The sequence below is a fragment of the Alosa alosa genome, chromosome 2 (assembly GCF_017589495.1).
Source record: "Alosa alosa isolate M-15738 ecotype Scorff River chromosome 2, AALO_Geno_1.1, whole genome shotgun sequence".
Classification (NCBI taxonomy): domain Eukaryota; kingdom Metazoa; phylum Chordata; class Actinopteri; order Clupeiformes; family Clupeidae; genus Alosa; species Alosa alosa.
The window spans coordinates 37257569-37269873 of NC_063190.1; the positions used below are offsets into that span (position 1 = coordinate 37257569).

A 12305-nucleotide genomic window follows, 5' to 3' on the forward strand; every position below is an offset into this window, starting at 1 on the left:
TTACAGAGTCTTAAAAATATATAGCATATTTTTTAACCAGTCCTCAAGCTCCAAGCCCCAAATCCTAACTCCTAAATTGTTGTAGATGTTTGGGGAGAGCAAGCTTATAATGTGACTCTGAGGGGTTTAGTCTGGCCTTGGAAAGACTGAAATAAGACTAGTGCATGCCTTGGACTAGCTCACAGAAACGTGTCATTCCTTTATGCGGACCAAGGGTTTAACAATGAACTGCACCTGCACCACCTAATCTCCTTGGCAACATGACATGACATACATCAAGGGAAAAAGCCTCTCAAAAGACAAGCTTTCATGTGACGTCATCGGTCGTGGGATTACAATCAAATATTCAGTACAGTTGATCTCTATCAGTGATGCTATGGCACTGACAACTCTGTATTCAATAAAACCTTCGCCTGGTTTCTTCCCTCGTCTCACTGAATGCGTTATTGATCTTGTTGAAACGACCCCTAGAAGAGTCTGCAACCGATCCCACCCAGATCTGGCATAGGTATGGCGTGGATTTGGCCTGAATCTGGCATGGGTATGGCGTGGATTTGGCCTGAATCTGGTCACGTCCAAAACTGGGAGATCATCTGCAGTAGTAGTCTCAGTTTCACGTGCACATCAGATCATTTGCAGTAGTAGTCTAAGTTTCACGTGCACATCAGAAGAACTCCTAAACATTATCTTCAAAAAGAAAAAATATTTAGAAAAAATAAAGAGAAATAAAATAAAAATGTAAAATAAAAAATACAGTCATTTCAATATCAAACGTCACATGTATCAATGTGGCATTTGAAAAATACTTGTGCAAATAATGAATCCTCTTGTATATTTCGCACATGTGGGATTCTAACATGGTATTGGATAGTCCTTTGACATACTGCAACAATTAATTATTACAATTAGAAGGTCTCTGATGCTCCACCCGTTTCCTGTTAACAAACAAACAGAAATAGTTGTACTGTCACACCTGTCATTCAAAACATTAAAAGCTACAGGTATAAAGTAAAAGTGACTTTCATAAAATATTCAAGAATATTTTAGTTTTACTTGTAGTAAAACTACAAATACTATACTGCCACTTTACTATAACAATGACAGCGTTATTGTTATAAAGAACTTCTCTGGAGACTGTTCTAGGAGGAAATGAGGTACTGGATTGTTTTTAAGCTGCAGACCTACCTGAGATAAGACTGATATAGGAAATGAGGTACTGGATTGTTTTTAAGCTGCAGACCCACCTGAGATAACCTCAGCTGCCGCGCCTCCTTTTGCTGGTAGTAAGCGGAGATGATGCAGTTGCGCCTGCAACACAGAGGACCAGTGAGACACCAGTGAGACACCAATAAGACAACAGTGAGACACTAGTGAGACACCAGTGGGACACCAATGGAACACCAATGGGACACCAATGGAACACCAATGAAACACTGCATCTGGAGACTCCACCAGCTCACAAGCTTTCCTCAACTCACATGTTTCTGTTTACAGCCATAGAAAAGGTTGAACTCATCTATTCATCTGTTCTAGGCTATTTATTAATGTAATTATACAATGTTTACCATTATTAAAACAAGATACTGGGGAGTGTCTGCCTGTGTTCATGTCATATAAATAGTTTCCTGTTATTTGACTGTAAGTGAATGAGAGTGGTCACTAATATGTTAGAGTGAGAGTGGTCACTAATATGTGAGAGTGGTCACTAATATGTTATAGTGAGAGTGGTCACTAATATGTTAGAGTGAGAGTGGTCACTAATATGTGAGAGTGGTCACTAATATGTTAGAGTGAGAGTGGTCACTAATATGTGAGAGTGGTCACTAATATATTAGAGTGAGAGTGGTCACTAATATGTGAGAGTGAGAGTAGTCACTAATATGTGAGAGTGGTCACTAATATGTTAAGAGTGAGAGTGGTCACTAATATGTGAGAGTGAGAGTGGTCACTAATATGTGAGAGTGGTCACTAATATGTTATAGTGAGAGTGGTCACTAATATGTTAGAGTGAGAGTGGTCACTAATATGTGAGAGTGGTCACTAATATGTTAGAGTGAGAGTGGTCACTAATATGTGAGAGTGGTCACTAATATGTGAGAGTGGTCACTAATATGTTATAGTGAGAGTGGTCACTAATATGTGAGAGTGAGAGTGGTCACTAATATGTGAGAGTGGTCACTAATATGTTAGAGTGAGAGTGGTCACTAATATGTGAGAGTGGTCTCTATGTGAGAGTGGACTCACTTGCTCTGAAGCCCTCCCCCTGGTGGCAGCCCTGGAATTACAGTTGAGGCCAGAACCGTGAGAACAGACAGCAGGTCAGGGTCCTCCCCCCTACCACTCAGCTCCTCGAAGATCTCTGCCACACAAACCACAACAAACTAAGTAATGAAGATCTCTGCCACAACAAACTAAGTAATGAAGATCTCTGCCACAACAAACTAAGTAATGAAGTCTCTGCCACAGCAAACCACAACAAACTAAGTAATGAATGCACTCATACACACGACTGCATTTGAGAATCAGTGTTAGTAACATGGTACATTATTGATATTATTATTATTATTATTAGTTGTAGAAGGCTAATAATAGAAGTATTGCTGTTGTTGCAGTCTGCTCCTTCATAATAACCTTTTGAATTCATAGGTTCGGTCATGTTATGATGTTGCAGGCATAGCCAGCAGCTCATCGCTGAGGTAGACTGGACAGTGTCCAGATGCGCTCACATAAAGGGTATTAGGCCTAATAGTTATGTCATAGACCCCTGATGAGAATTACATATCAGATCCTTAACAGTCGTGGCACAGCAGAAGCTTAATGATCATCATGTCTGACATCCCTCATTACAATGCTAGTTAACCATAAGGGAATTTGCCAAGTGTGCACTGGATGGGAAATATAAAGTGGATGATAAGGATGTGTTTGGAGTGTTGGGTGTAGTGAGGGCTGATGTGTTTGGAGTGTTGGGTGTAGTGAGGGCTGATGTGTTTGGAGTGTTGGGTGTAGTGAGGGCTGATGTGTTGGGAGTGTTGGGTGTAGTGAGGGCTGATGTGTTTGGGGTGTAGTGAGGGCTGATGTGTTTGGAGTGTTGGGTGTAGTGAGGGCTGATGTGTTGGGGGTGTTGGGTGTAGTGAGGGCTGATGTGTTGGGTGTAGTGAGGGCTGATGTGTTTGGAGTGTTGGGTGTAGTGAGGGCTGATGTGTTTGGAGTGTTGGGTGTAGTGAGGGCTGATGTGTTGGGGGTGTTGGGTGTAGTGAGGGCTGATGTGTTTGGAGTGTTGGGTGTAGTGAGGGCTGATGTGTTTGGAGTGTTGGGTGTAGTGAGGGCTGATGTGTTTGGAGTGTTGGGTGTAGTGAGGGCTGATGTGTTGGGGGTGTTGGGTGTAGTGAGGGCTGATGTGTTGGGTGTAGTGAGGCCTCATGTGTTTGGAGTGTTGGGTGTAGTGAGGGCTGATGTGTTTGGAGTGTTGGGTGTAGTGAGGGCTGATGTGTTTGGAGTGTTGGGTGTAGTGAGGCTGATGTGTTTGGGGTGTTGGGTGTAGTGAGGGCTGATGTGTTTGGAGTGTTGGGTGTAGTGAGGGCTGATGTGTTGGGGTGTTGGGTGTAGTGAGGGCTGATGTGTTGGGTGTAGTGAGGGCTGATGTGTTTGGAGTGTTGGGTGTAGTGAGGGCTGATGTGTTTGGAGTGTTGGGTGTAGTGAGGGCTGATGTGTTTGGAGTGTTGGGTGTAGTGAGGGCTGATGTGTTGGGGGGTGTTGGGTGTAGTGAGGGCTGATGTGTTTGGAGTGTTGGGTGTAGTGAGGGCTGATGTGTTTGGAGTGTTGGGTGTAGTGAGGGCTGATGTGTTTGGAGTGTTGGGTGTAGTGAGGGCTGATGTGTTTGGAGTGTTGGGTGTAGTGAGGGCTGATGTGTTGGGGGTGTTGGGTGTAGTGAGGGCTGATGTGTTGGGTGTAGTGAGGGCTGATGTGTTTGGAGTGTTGGGTGTAGTGAGGGCTGATGTGTTGGGGGTGTTGGGTGTAGTGAGGGCTGATGTGTTTGGAGTGTTGGGTGTAGTGAGGGCTGATGTGTTGGGTGTAGTGAGGGCTGATGTGTTGGGGAGTGTTGGGTGTTGTGAGGGCTGATGTGTTGGGTGTAGTGAGGGCTGATGTGTTGGGTGTAGTGAGGGCTGGCGTGTTGGGTGTAGTGAGGGCTGATGTGTTGGGTGTAGTGAGGGCTGATGTGTTTGGAGTGTTGGGTGTAGTGAGGGCTGATGTGTTTGGAGTGTTGGGTGTAGTGAGGGCTGATGTGTTTGGAGTGTTGGGTGTAGTGAGGGAGGCTGATGTGTTTTGGAGTGTTAGGTGTAGTGAGGCTGATGTGTTTGGAGTGTTGGGTGTAGTGAGGGCTGATGTGTTGGGGGTGTTTGGTATGTAGTGAGGGCTGATGTGTTTGGAGTGTTGGGTGTAGTGAGGAGCTGATGTGTTTAGGTGTGTTAGGTGTAAAGTGAGGGAGCTGATGTATTTGCAGGGAATGTTAGGTGTAGTGAGGGCTGATGTGTTGGGAGTGTTGGGTGTTGTGAGGGCTGATGTGTTGGGTGTAGTGAGGGCTGATGTGTTGGGTGTAGTGAGGGCTGATGTGTTGGGGGGTGTTGGGTGTAGTGAGGGCTGATGTGTTGGGTGTAGTGAGGGCTGATGTGTTGGGGGTGTTGGGTGTAGTGAGGGCTGATGTGTTGGGTGTGTTGGGTGTAGTGAGGGCTGATGTGTTGGGAGTGTTGGGTGTTGTGAGGGCTGATGTGTTGGGTGTGTTGGGTGTAGTGAGGGCTGATATGTTGGGTGTAGTGAGGGCTGATGTGTTGGGTGTGTTGGGTGTAGTGAGGGCTGATGTGTTGGGTGTAGTGAGGGCTGATGTGTTGGGGGTGTTGGGTGTAGTGAGGGCTGATGTGTTGGGAGTGTTGGGTGTTGTGAGGGCTGATGTGTTGGGTGTGTTGGGTGTAGTGAGGGCTGATGTGTTGGGTGTAGTGAGGGCTGATGTGTTGGGTGTGTTGGGTGTAGTGAGGGCTGATGTGTTGGGTGTAGGGTGTTGGGTGTAGTGAGGGCTGATGTGTTGGGGGTGTTGGGTGTAGTGTGTTGGGTGTAGTGAGGGCTGATGATAAGGATGTGTTTGCCGTGTTTCTAGACTATATATACTATTCAGTCTATGGTAGTGACGGCTGACTCCCCACCTGCCACTTTGGACTCGAGCAGGTCGTCCAGCTCCGCCTCCTGGTGCAGGGCCTCTGGGCACAGCTGAGGAGCGGCAGGGAAGCACACCAGGACCACGCTGATGTTGTCCAGACTCCCCTGCAGACGGACACAGCGAAGAGAAACAACACAACATGGGGAACCATTCTTTAAAAATGTGCTTTAAAAATGTTCAATGCATGTCCACTCTTCCTGTCTCCTCCTCCTCCTCCTCCACCCTGACGTGCACTTCTCCTACTACACCCTGACGTGCACTTCTCCTACTACACCCTGACGTGCACTTCTCCTACTACACCCTGACGTGCACTTCTCCTCCTCCACCCTGACGTGCACTTCTCCTACTACACCCTGACGTGCACTTCTCCTACTACACCCTGACGTGCACTTCTCCTCCTCCACCCTGACGTGCACTTCTCCTACTACACCCTGACGTGCACTTCTCCTACTACACCCTGACGTGCACTTCTCAAAATCTGAGGTGAGAGAGAAGAACAGAGAGAAGAGTCAGATTACAGATGAGATGGACCCTAATGATGTGCAGGGCCAGTCCTCAGATGAAAACAAGCGCAGTCCATTTGAACAGGATTATTTGGAATGTTTTATAAATGTGAGAACATGAGTTCACTTTGGAGAGAGACTTCACTTTGGTCAGCCCACCGGAGAGCAGAAAAAGATTTGCACAAATGCGGGCCGGGGGTTGGGACATCTCTGTGAAATACCAAAAGCCACACGGCCACATCACTCAGTGTGTGGGAATACCTCACAAGTCAGCCGAAAAAGCCAGTGCGCTGTACTCTGTGTGTACTCTGTCTGTACTCTGTACTCTGTGTGTACTCTGTCTGTACTCTGTACTCTGTGTGTCCTCTGTCTGTACTCTGTACGTACTCTGTGTGTACTCTGTACTCTGTCTGTACTCTGTGTGTACTCTGTCTGTACTCTGTCTGTACTCTGTACTCTGTCTGTACTCTGTACGCACTCTGTACTCTGTAAATGAGGCTATTTCATTGTGGTTGTTGTTGCTGCGTCATTGAACTAGCTGCCAGAGGAAGCGTGAGGCATTAAAAACCTCAGTCTACGAGTCAACGAGATTAAAGAGCCAGATTAGGATTACACACAGCGGTGGAATGCTGCCCTCAGACCACATGTGCGTGGGCATGTTGAGTTGTGTGGTGTCTGTGAACCCTCTGTGAGGTGATGGATCTGCCTGACTGTGAGAGACTAGACCACATGGGCATGTTGAGTTGTGTGGTGTTCTGTTGTGTCTGTGAACCCTGTGTGAGGTGATGCGTCTGCCCGACTGTGACTGTGTAGTCAACCCTCTTTCTCAGCCAGGAGCGGTCAACCCTTCCCAACTGCCTCAGACCCAGAGGCCCACCGAAGGCAGGAGGGTGTGGTGGGCTTCATGGTGGTCAGCTGGACGATGCAGGACACTGCTGTTGCTGACCACTGCTGCGTACAGATAAAAAGTCCTAATCTTCAGCCCTTCAGCACTAAGAATAGAGTGAGGATTTGCTGTGTACAGCACCTCGTGTTTCAATCGAACCATATTACCGGGGTGGGGGGTGTTGGCTGTGTGTGTGTGTGTGTGTGTGTGTGTGTGTGTGTGTGTGTGTGTGTGTGTGTGTGTGGGTGGGTGTGTGGGTGGGTGTGTGTGTGGTCCAGGAGTGCTGGTGCAGGGAAGAGAAAAGACGTTTTCAGGTCATTGCACAGCCTCCCCTTGGCCAGCATCTCATTCTCCACGGCCCTCTTACATAACACACACACACACACACACACCACACCACACACACACACACACACACACACACACAGCATCTCATTCTCCACGGCCCTCTTACATAACAGACGTCAGGCAGCGAAAAGAGAACTAGCACATTAGCGTCCCCCGAGTGTCCATACAGTATACAGGTCACGCAACTCCACAGCGATGGTCAAGCAACTCCACAGCCACGGAACTCCACAGCGATGGCCACGCAAACTCCACAGCGATGGCCAGCATGCTCACACAGCTGCGGAACTCCACAGCGATGGCCAGCATGCTCACACAGCTGCGATGGCCAGCATGCTCACACAGCTGCGGAACTCCACAGCGATGGCCAGCATGCTCACACAGCTGCGGAATATCTCGTCATGGCTTCGGGACTCTAGATCTCCTGCCTGTAAACCAGTCAGCTGGGCCCTATTTGCAACCGGGTGGGGATTTAGACAGAACTTACAGAAATGTAGGAAATTCCACCATCTTAGTTTACGCATTTCTGGGTAAATGCATAATGTGTGAATAAATGTGAATGGGTAAGTGTAAAGGCTCCTCCATGTGTTTGGTTGGAGGATATGGAGCGCACAAGTGTTTCACTTGAACTGAAATGTGGTGAAATCTGGTCAAAATGTCCGAATACAAGGCACCTGTAGGTAAGTCCACCTGTGGCTCACTGACCTTGTAGAGGCAGAGGTCGATGACCTGGGAGCAGACCTCCCTCAGGTCAGTGCAGACACGCAGCCGACTGCTGACGAACTCGCAGAGGTCATCGTTGCTGATGGCGTCCCACACTCCATCGCAGGCCAGTATGAGGAACTCGTCCATCGGCGAGCGCTCCACCACGGTCACCTCAGGCTCTGGCGACACCATCTGCTCGCGCGCCGAGCGCCACTCCGCCGTCTTGTAGCCGAAGTCGCCCAGCGCTCGGGACACGGCCAGGGAGCCGTTGACTCGCTGCAGAGCCACAGAGCCGCCCGCACGCTCGATGCGCTCCTTCTCCGCCGGGCCGTAGGGCTTGTGGTCAGCGGTGGCGAAGGCCACTCGGCCGCCTCGGCACAGCAGCGCCCGCGAGTCGCCCAGGTTGGCGAAGTAGATGCTCTGGGGCGTCAGCAGGGTGGACACTACGGTGGTACCGCCTCGCTCCCAGCCCTCGCGCGTGGCCACACTGTGCAGCTGCTTGTCCATGCTGAGGAAACCCTCATGGATGCCCTCTGTCACACGCTCCACGTCCTCCTCCAGACCCACGGAGCCTGTAGGGGACATTTAGCATCATTATTTATTATTATTATTATTATTATTATTATTATTATTCACCTTTCATACACACATCTGCATTTAGAATGCTTTAGCATTATTATTTATTATTATTATTATTATTATTATTCACCTTTCATACACATCTGCATTTAGAATGCTGTAGCATTATTATTTATTATTATTATTATTTACCCATCACCTTTCATACACACATCTGCATTTAGAATGCTGTAGCAGACACTGTTATCTAACACACTTACAGTAGGCTTGCAGTACACTTAAAGCATAGCACTGATATCTAACACATTTACAATAGGCTTGCAGTACACTTAAAGCATAGCACTGATATCTAACACACTTACAGTAGGCTTGCAGTGCACTTAAAGCATAGCACTGATATCTAACACACTTACACTAGGCTTGCAGTACACTTAAAGCATAGCACTGGTTCATCAGTGTGTCTGCCACACCCATTTCCAATAACATCTGCCAATTAAGGTGATGAGACTTGGGGCAACTTTATGAGCCTAGAAACTTTGTGTTCCTAATGCTCTGACTGCTTGTCTGCACACACACACACACACACACACACACACACACACACACACACACTACATGTGACTTCATGTGGAGCCACAGGACAGCTAGCTGAGGACAAACACTGTGTTTACGATTCACACAGAGGCCAGCTGAGTCTGGCCCAGAACTGGCCCACATATGGCGGTCTGGTGTGGACTTGGCGACACAGCCAGGAGGGGCCGTCTGCTCTCTGTGTGTCCTGATGGCATAATCATCTGAGAAGCGCTCCAGCATAACCATATCATTATGTAACGTGAAATGATCTGAGAAGCGCTCCAGACAGGCCTGGTGGTGCTAGTGCTTTACGTAAGAGAGTGTGATGGGAAGGATGTTTACAGATCGCATATGTAGCATTTGCTCGATTAAAATAATGTCAACAATATGGAATAATTATGCAAAGTCATGTTAGTTACGTTCATGTAATCTCATGGGACTTAATGTCATTAATGAAGACGTCAACAACATAGAATGATTATTAAAAGGGACTGCTGAATGTTGCTCATCAAGTAATAAAAATGTGAATGAACAGAATAATTATTTAGAATGAATTAAGGGTGTTTCTCATTAAATAACAGCTCATTTATATGCAGCTGCTGTAAGGTTAAAGGAATTACCTCACTACAGTATGCCCCATTCCTGAAGGACAATCTCATACTTTTTATAATAATACAGATAATAATAATAATAACAATAACAATAATAATAATAATAATAATAATAATAAATGTTGCTCATTAAGTAAAGACACATGATTTCTATGCAGCTCTTGTAAAGATATTCTGTTTCATTCCTGCAGGACAATCTCACACATTTCACTCCAATGACCACAGTGCTGAATAATCCTGTACTCCCTGCAGCCAAGCTGTGTGTGTATGTGTATGTGTGCGCGTGTGTGTGTGTACAGTGTGTATGTGTGTGTCTGTGTGTATGTGTGTGTGTGTGTCTGTGTGTACCCAGGGTCAGGAAGTGTTCCAGCAGGTTTTGGGGACAGTGTGTGTGTGTGTGTGTACCCAGGGTCAGGAAGTGTTCCAGCAGGTTTTGGGGACTGTGTGTGTGTGTGTGTGTGTATAGGTACATGTGTGTGTGTGTGTGTGTGTGTGTGTAGGTACGTACCCGTGGCCAGTATGTGCTCTAGGAGGTTCCTAGAGCAGTGCTCGGCCACTACGCTGCCTGCATGGCCGTCGAACACGGCGAAGAACGCCCAGTCGGCCAGCGCGCCGCACAGCTGCGGGAAGCAGTTGTGGAAGTCCTCCATAGTGGCCCTCCAGCCCTGCATGCAGGCGCAGGCGAAGTGGACGCCGCCGCCCGGCGCAAAGCCCTCCTCCAGCAGCTTGTCCAGTACGGGCCGGTCCAGATAGGGGCAGGGGATGATGGCGCCCCCCTCCTCCTCCTCGGACGCGGCCCCCTCCTCCCCCTCGGCCTGCTCGCCCCGGACTGCTCCGCCGCGTCCACCTTTGAACAAGGAGCTCACTCGTCTCTCCGTCTCCTTCACCAAGTGCCGCACGAAGGCCGGCACCTCAACGCTCCCTTTCTTGGCTGTCCTCATGCCTGGGCCTCTCTCCCTCAATCTGCACCTCTCTCTATCCTCCTCTTCCTCAATCTGCACCTCTCTCTCTCCTCCTCTTCCTCAATCTGCACCTCTCTCTATCCTCCTCTTCCTCAATCTGCACCTCTCTCTCTCCTCCTCTCCTCTCCCTCAATCTACACCTCTCTCCTCTCCTGTCTTTTTTCCCTCAATCTACACCTCTCTCTCTCCACTCCTCCTCTCTCTCCACTCCTCCTCTCTCTCACTCTCTCTCTCTCCCCAGCTGTTCTGTTTCTGCTTGTCTTCTCAGCGGATGATATCCTGATGGGATGATGTCATCCTTTCTAGCTGTTTCCCTGAGTGGATCGCGCTGGGTTCCAGAACAGAATCTTGTGCCTGATGCTTCTTCATCTCTCTCTCCATCTCGTTTCTCTTCTCTTCTCTCTCTCCTCACAGCTCTGCTTCAGCCGGGCCTTTTTTACATACGCTGCCCTGATTGGTTAATCTATTTCTGCCCACCAATCACATCGCTGAGCCCTCCTCCCCCTCCCATGCACACACACAATCTCCTTCTGTCACTGGACTGTTTCCTCTCTCTCTCTCGCTCATCCCTCTCTCTCTCTCTCTCTCTTTTCATCACTCTTTCTCTCACTCCCTGCCGTTGAACCTTGTTAATCTCTACATGTGATGTGTTTGGATTACCAGACCTCACCCCACCAGATTACCGAGCCGGTCGGCTGGATTTCATAACAGGTAGCCTGGGTTCTGGACACTGGCCCTGGCACATGCCTCTGTCTCTCCCTCAGTCCCTCTCTCTCTCTCTCCCACCCTCCCTCTCTGTATCTCTCTCACCCATCCTCTCTCCCTCCCTCTCTTTCCCTCCCACCCTCCCTCTCTCTCTCCCATCCTCTGTCTCCCCTCTCTCTCTCCCCACCCTCCCTCTCTGTATCTCTCTCTCCCTCCCTCTCTCCCTCCCTCCCGCTCTCTGAAAACGGTGTGATCTACTTGTGGGTGAGTCATGTGCAGCAACACAGTTGGCCTGGAGCAGATTCAGCAGCGAGTGACGCACTCCAACAACGCTGGAGAATATTCAGGCCGCATGCGCTCGTATGGCAGATCGGCTCTTACAGAATTGAGTGGTTGCATTAATGCTGTAGTTACCACACTTATGGCGACTATATTATGGCAGCATTATATGGCAGCATTATATGGGAGCTATATTATGGGACCATTATATGGCAGCTATACCATGGGAGCATTATATGGCAGCTATGCCATTACAGCATTATATGACAGTTATATTATGTTGCTCTTTGTGTTGTTCCGTCAGCATGCACACACACACGGCAATATTGCTTTGGTGCTTGTTTTGGTTTCACTCTTCAAGCTGACACACACACACAATTTTTTTTAATTGTTTTGGTTTCATTTCAAGCACCCCCTCCGCCCACACACACACACACACAATGATTCTCATGCTGTTAAAAAGCAAACCCCACAGAACAGGCCAGACCAGACTGTAGCTTGTTTCCTATTTTAGCATTACCCTTTCCAGACCCCTGTTCCTGCTCCTGCAGCTTGACCAGTCTCCGGTAGAAGAACTGTCCCCTGGCCAGCCCCCGCAGCCCTCGGAGTTGCATGTACATTATTTACGGGTGAGGACATCATACGCGCCGCTCCAGCTTCAGCTTCAGCGCTCACACGGCCGGCCTTGGGGCAGCATGGTGGACAGGAGTGGACGAGGGCTGGTGTAGCCGCTGGGGTTCCGGGTGGTGGACGAGGGCCTGTGGTGGGTGTTTGCTCAGATGACCTACTGCGTGGCATAGTGCAGGGTCTCTGGGGAGCAAGCGCTGAGCACACACACACAGGCATGCGCACACACACACACACACAGGCATGTGCAGCACACACACACACACACACACACACACACACAGGCATGCGCACGCACACACACACACACACACACACAGG

The 12305-nt window shown here is 48.7% G+C and overlaps 1 protein-coding gene across 2 annotated transcripts; it reads right to left on the reverse strand.

Annotated features, from left to right (window-relative positions):
* Window positions 1-93: 93 nt before the first annotated feature.
* Window positions 94-12239, reverse strand: ppm1nb (protein phosphatase, Mg2+/Mn2+ dependent, 1Nb (putative)). 2 transcript variants are annotated; one of them, XM_048235764.1, is made up of 7 exons: window positions 11878-12239; window positions 9920-10258; window positions 7649-8220; window positions 5196-5313; window positions 2245-2359; window positions 1245-1308; window positions 94-935 (listed from the first exon to the last, which is right to left on the reverse strand). In XM_048235764.1, the coding sequence occupies exons 1-7, from the start codon at window positions 11975-11977 to the stop codon at window positions 906-908; spliced, it is 1338 nt and encodes a 445-aa protein (XP_048091721.1). In that variant the 5' UTR covers window positions 11978-12239; the 3' UTR covers window positions 94-905. The 2 variants fall into 2 exon arrangements, with proteins under 2 accessions (XP_048091721.1, XP_048091730.1); XM_048235773.1 differs by lacking the exon at window positions 11878-12239 and having other exon boundaries at window positions 9920-10469.
* Window positions 12240-12305: the final 66 nt, after the last annotated feature.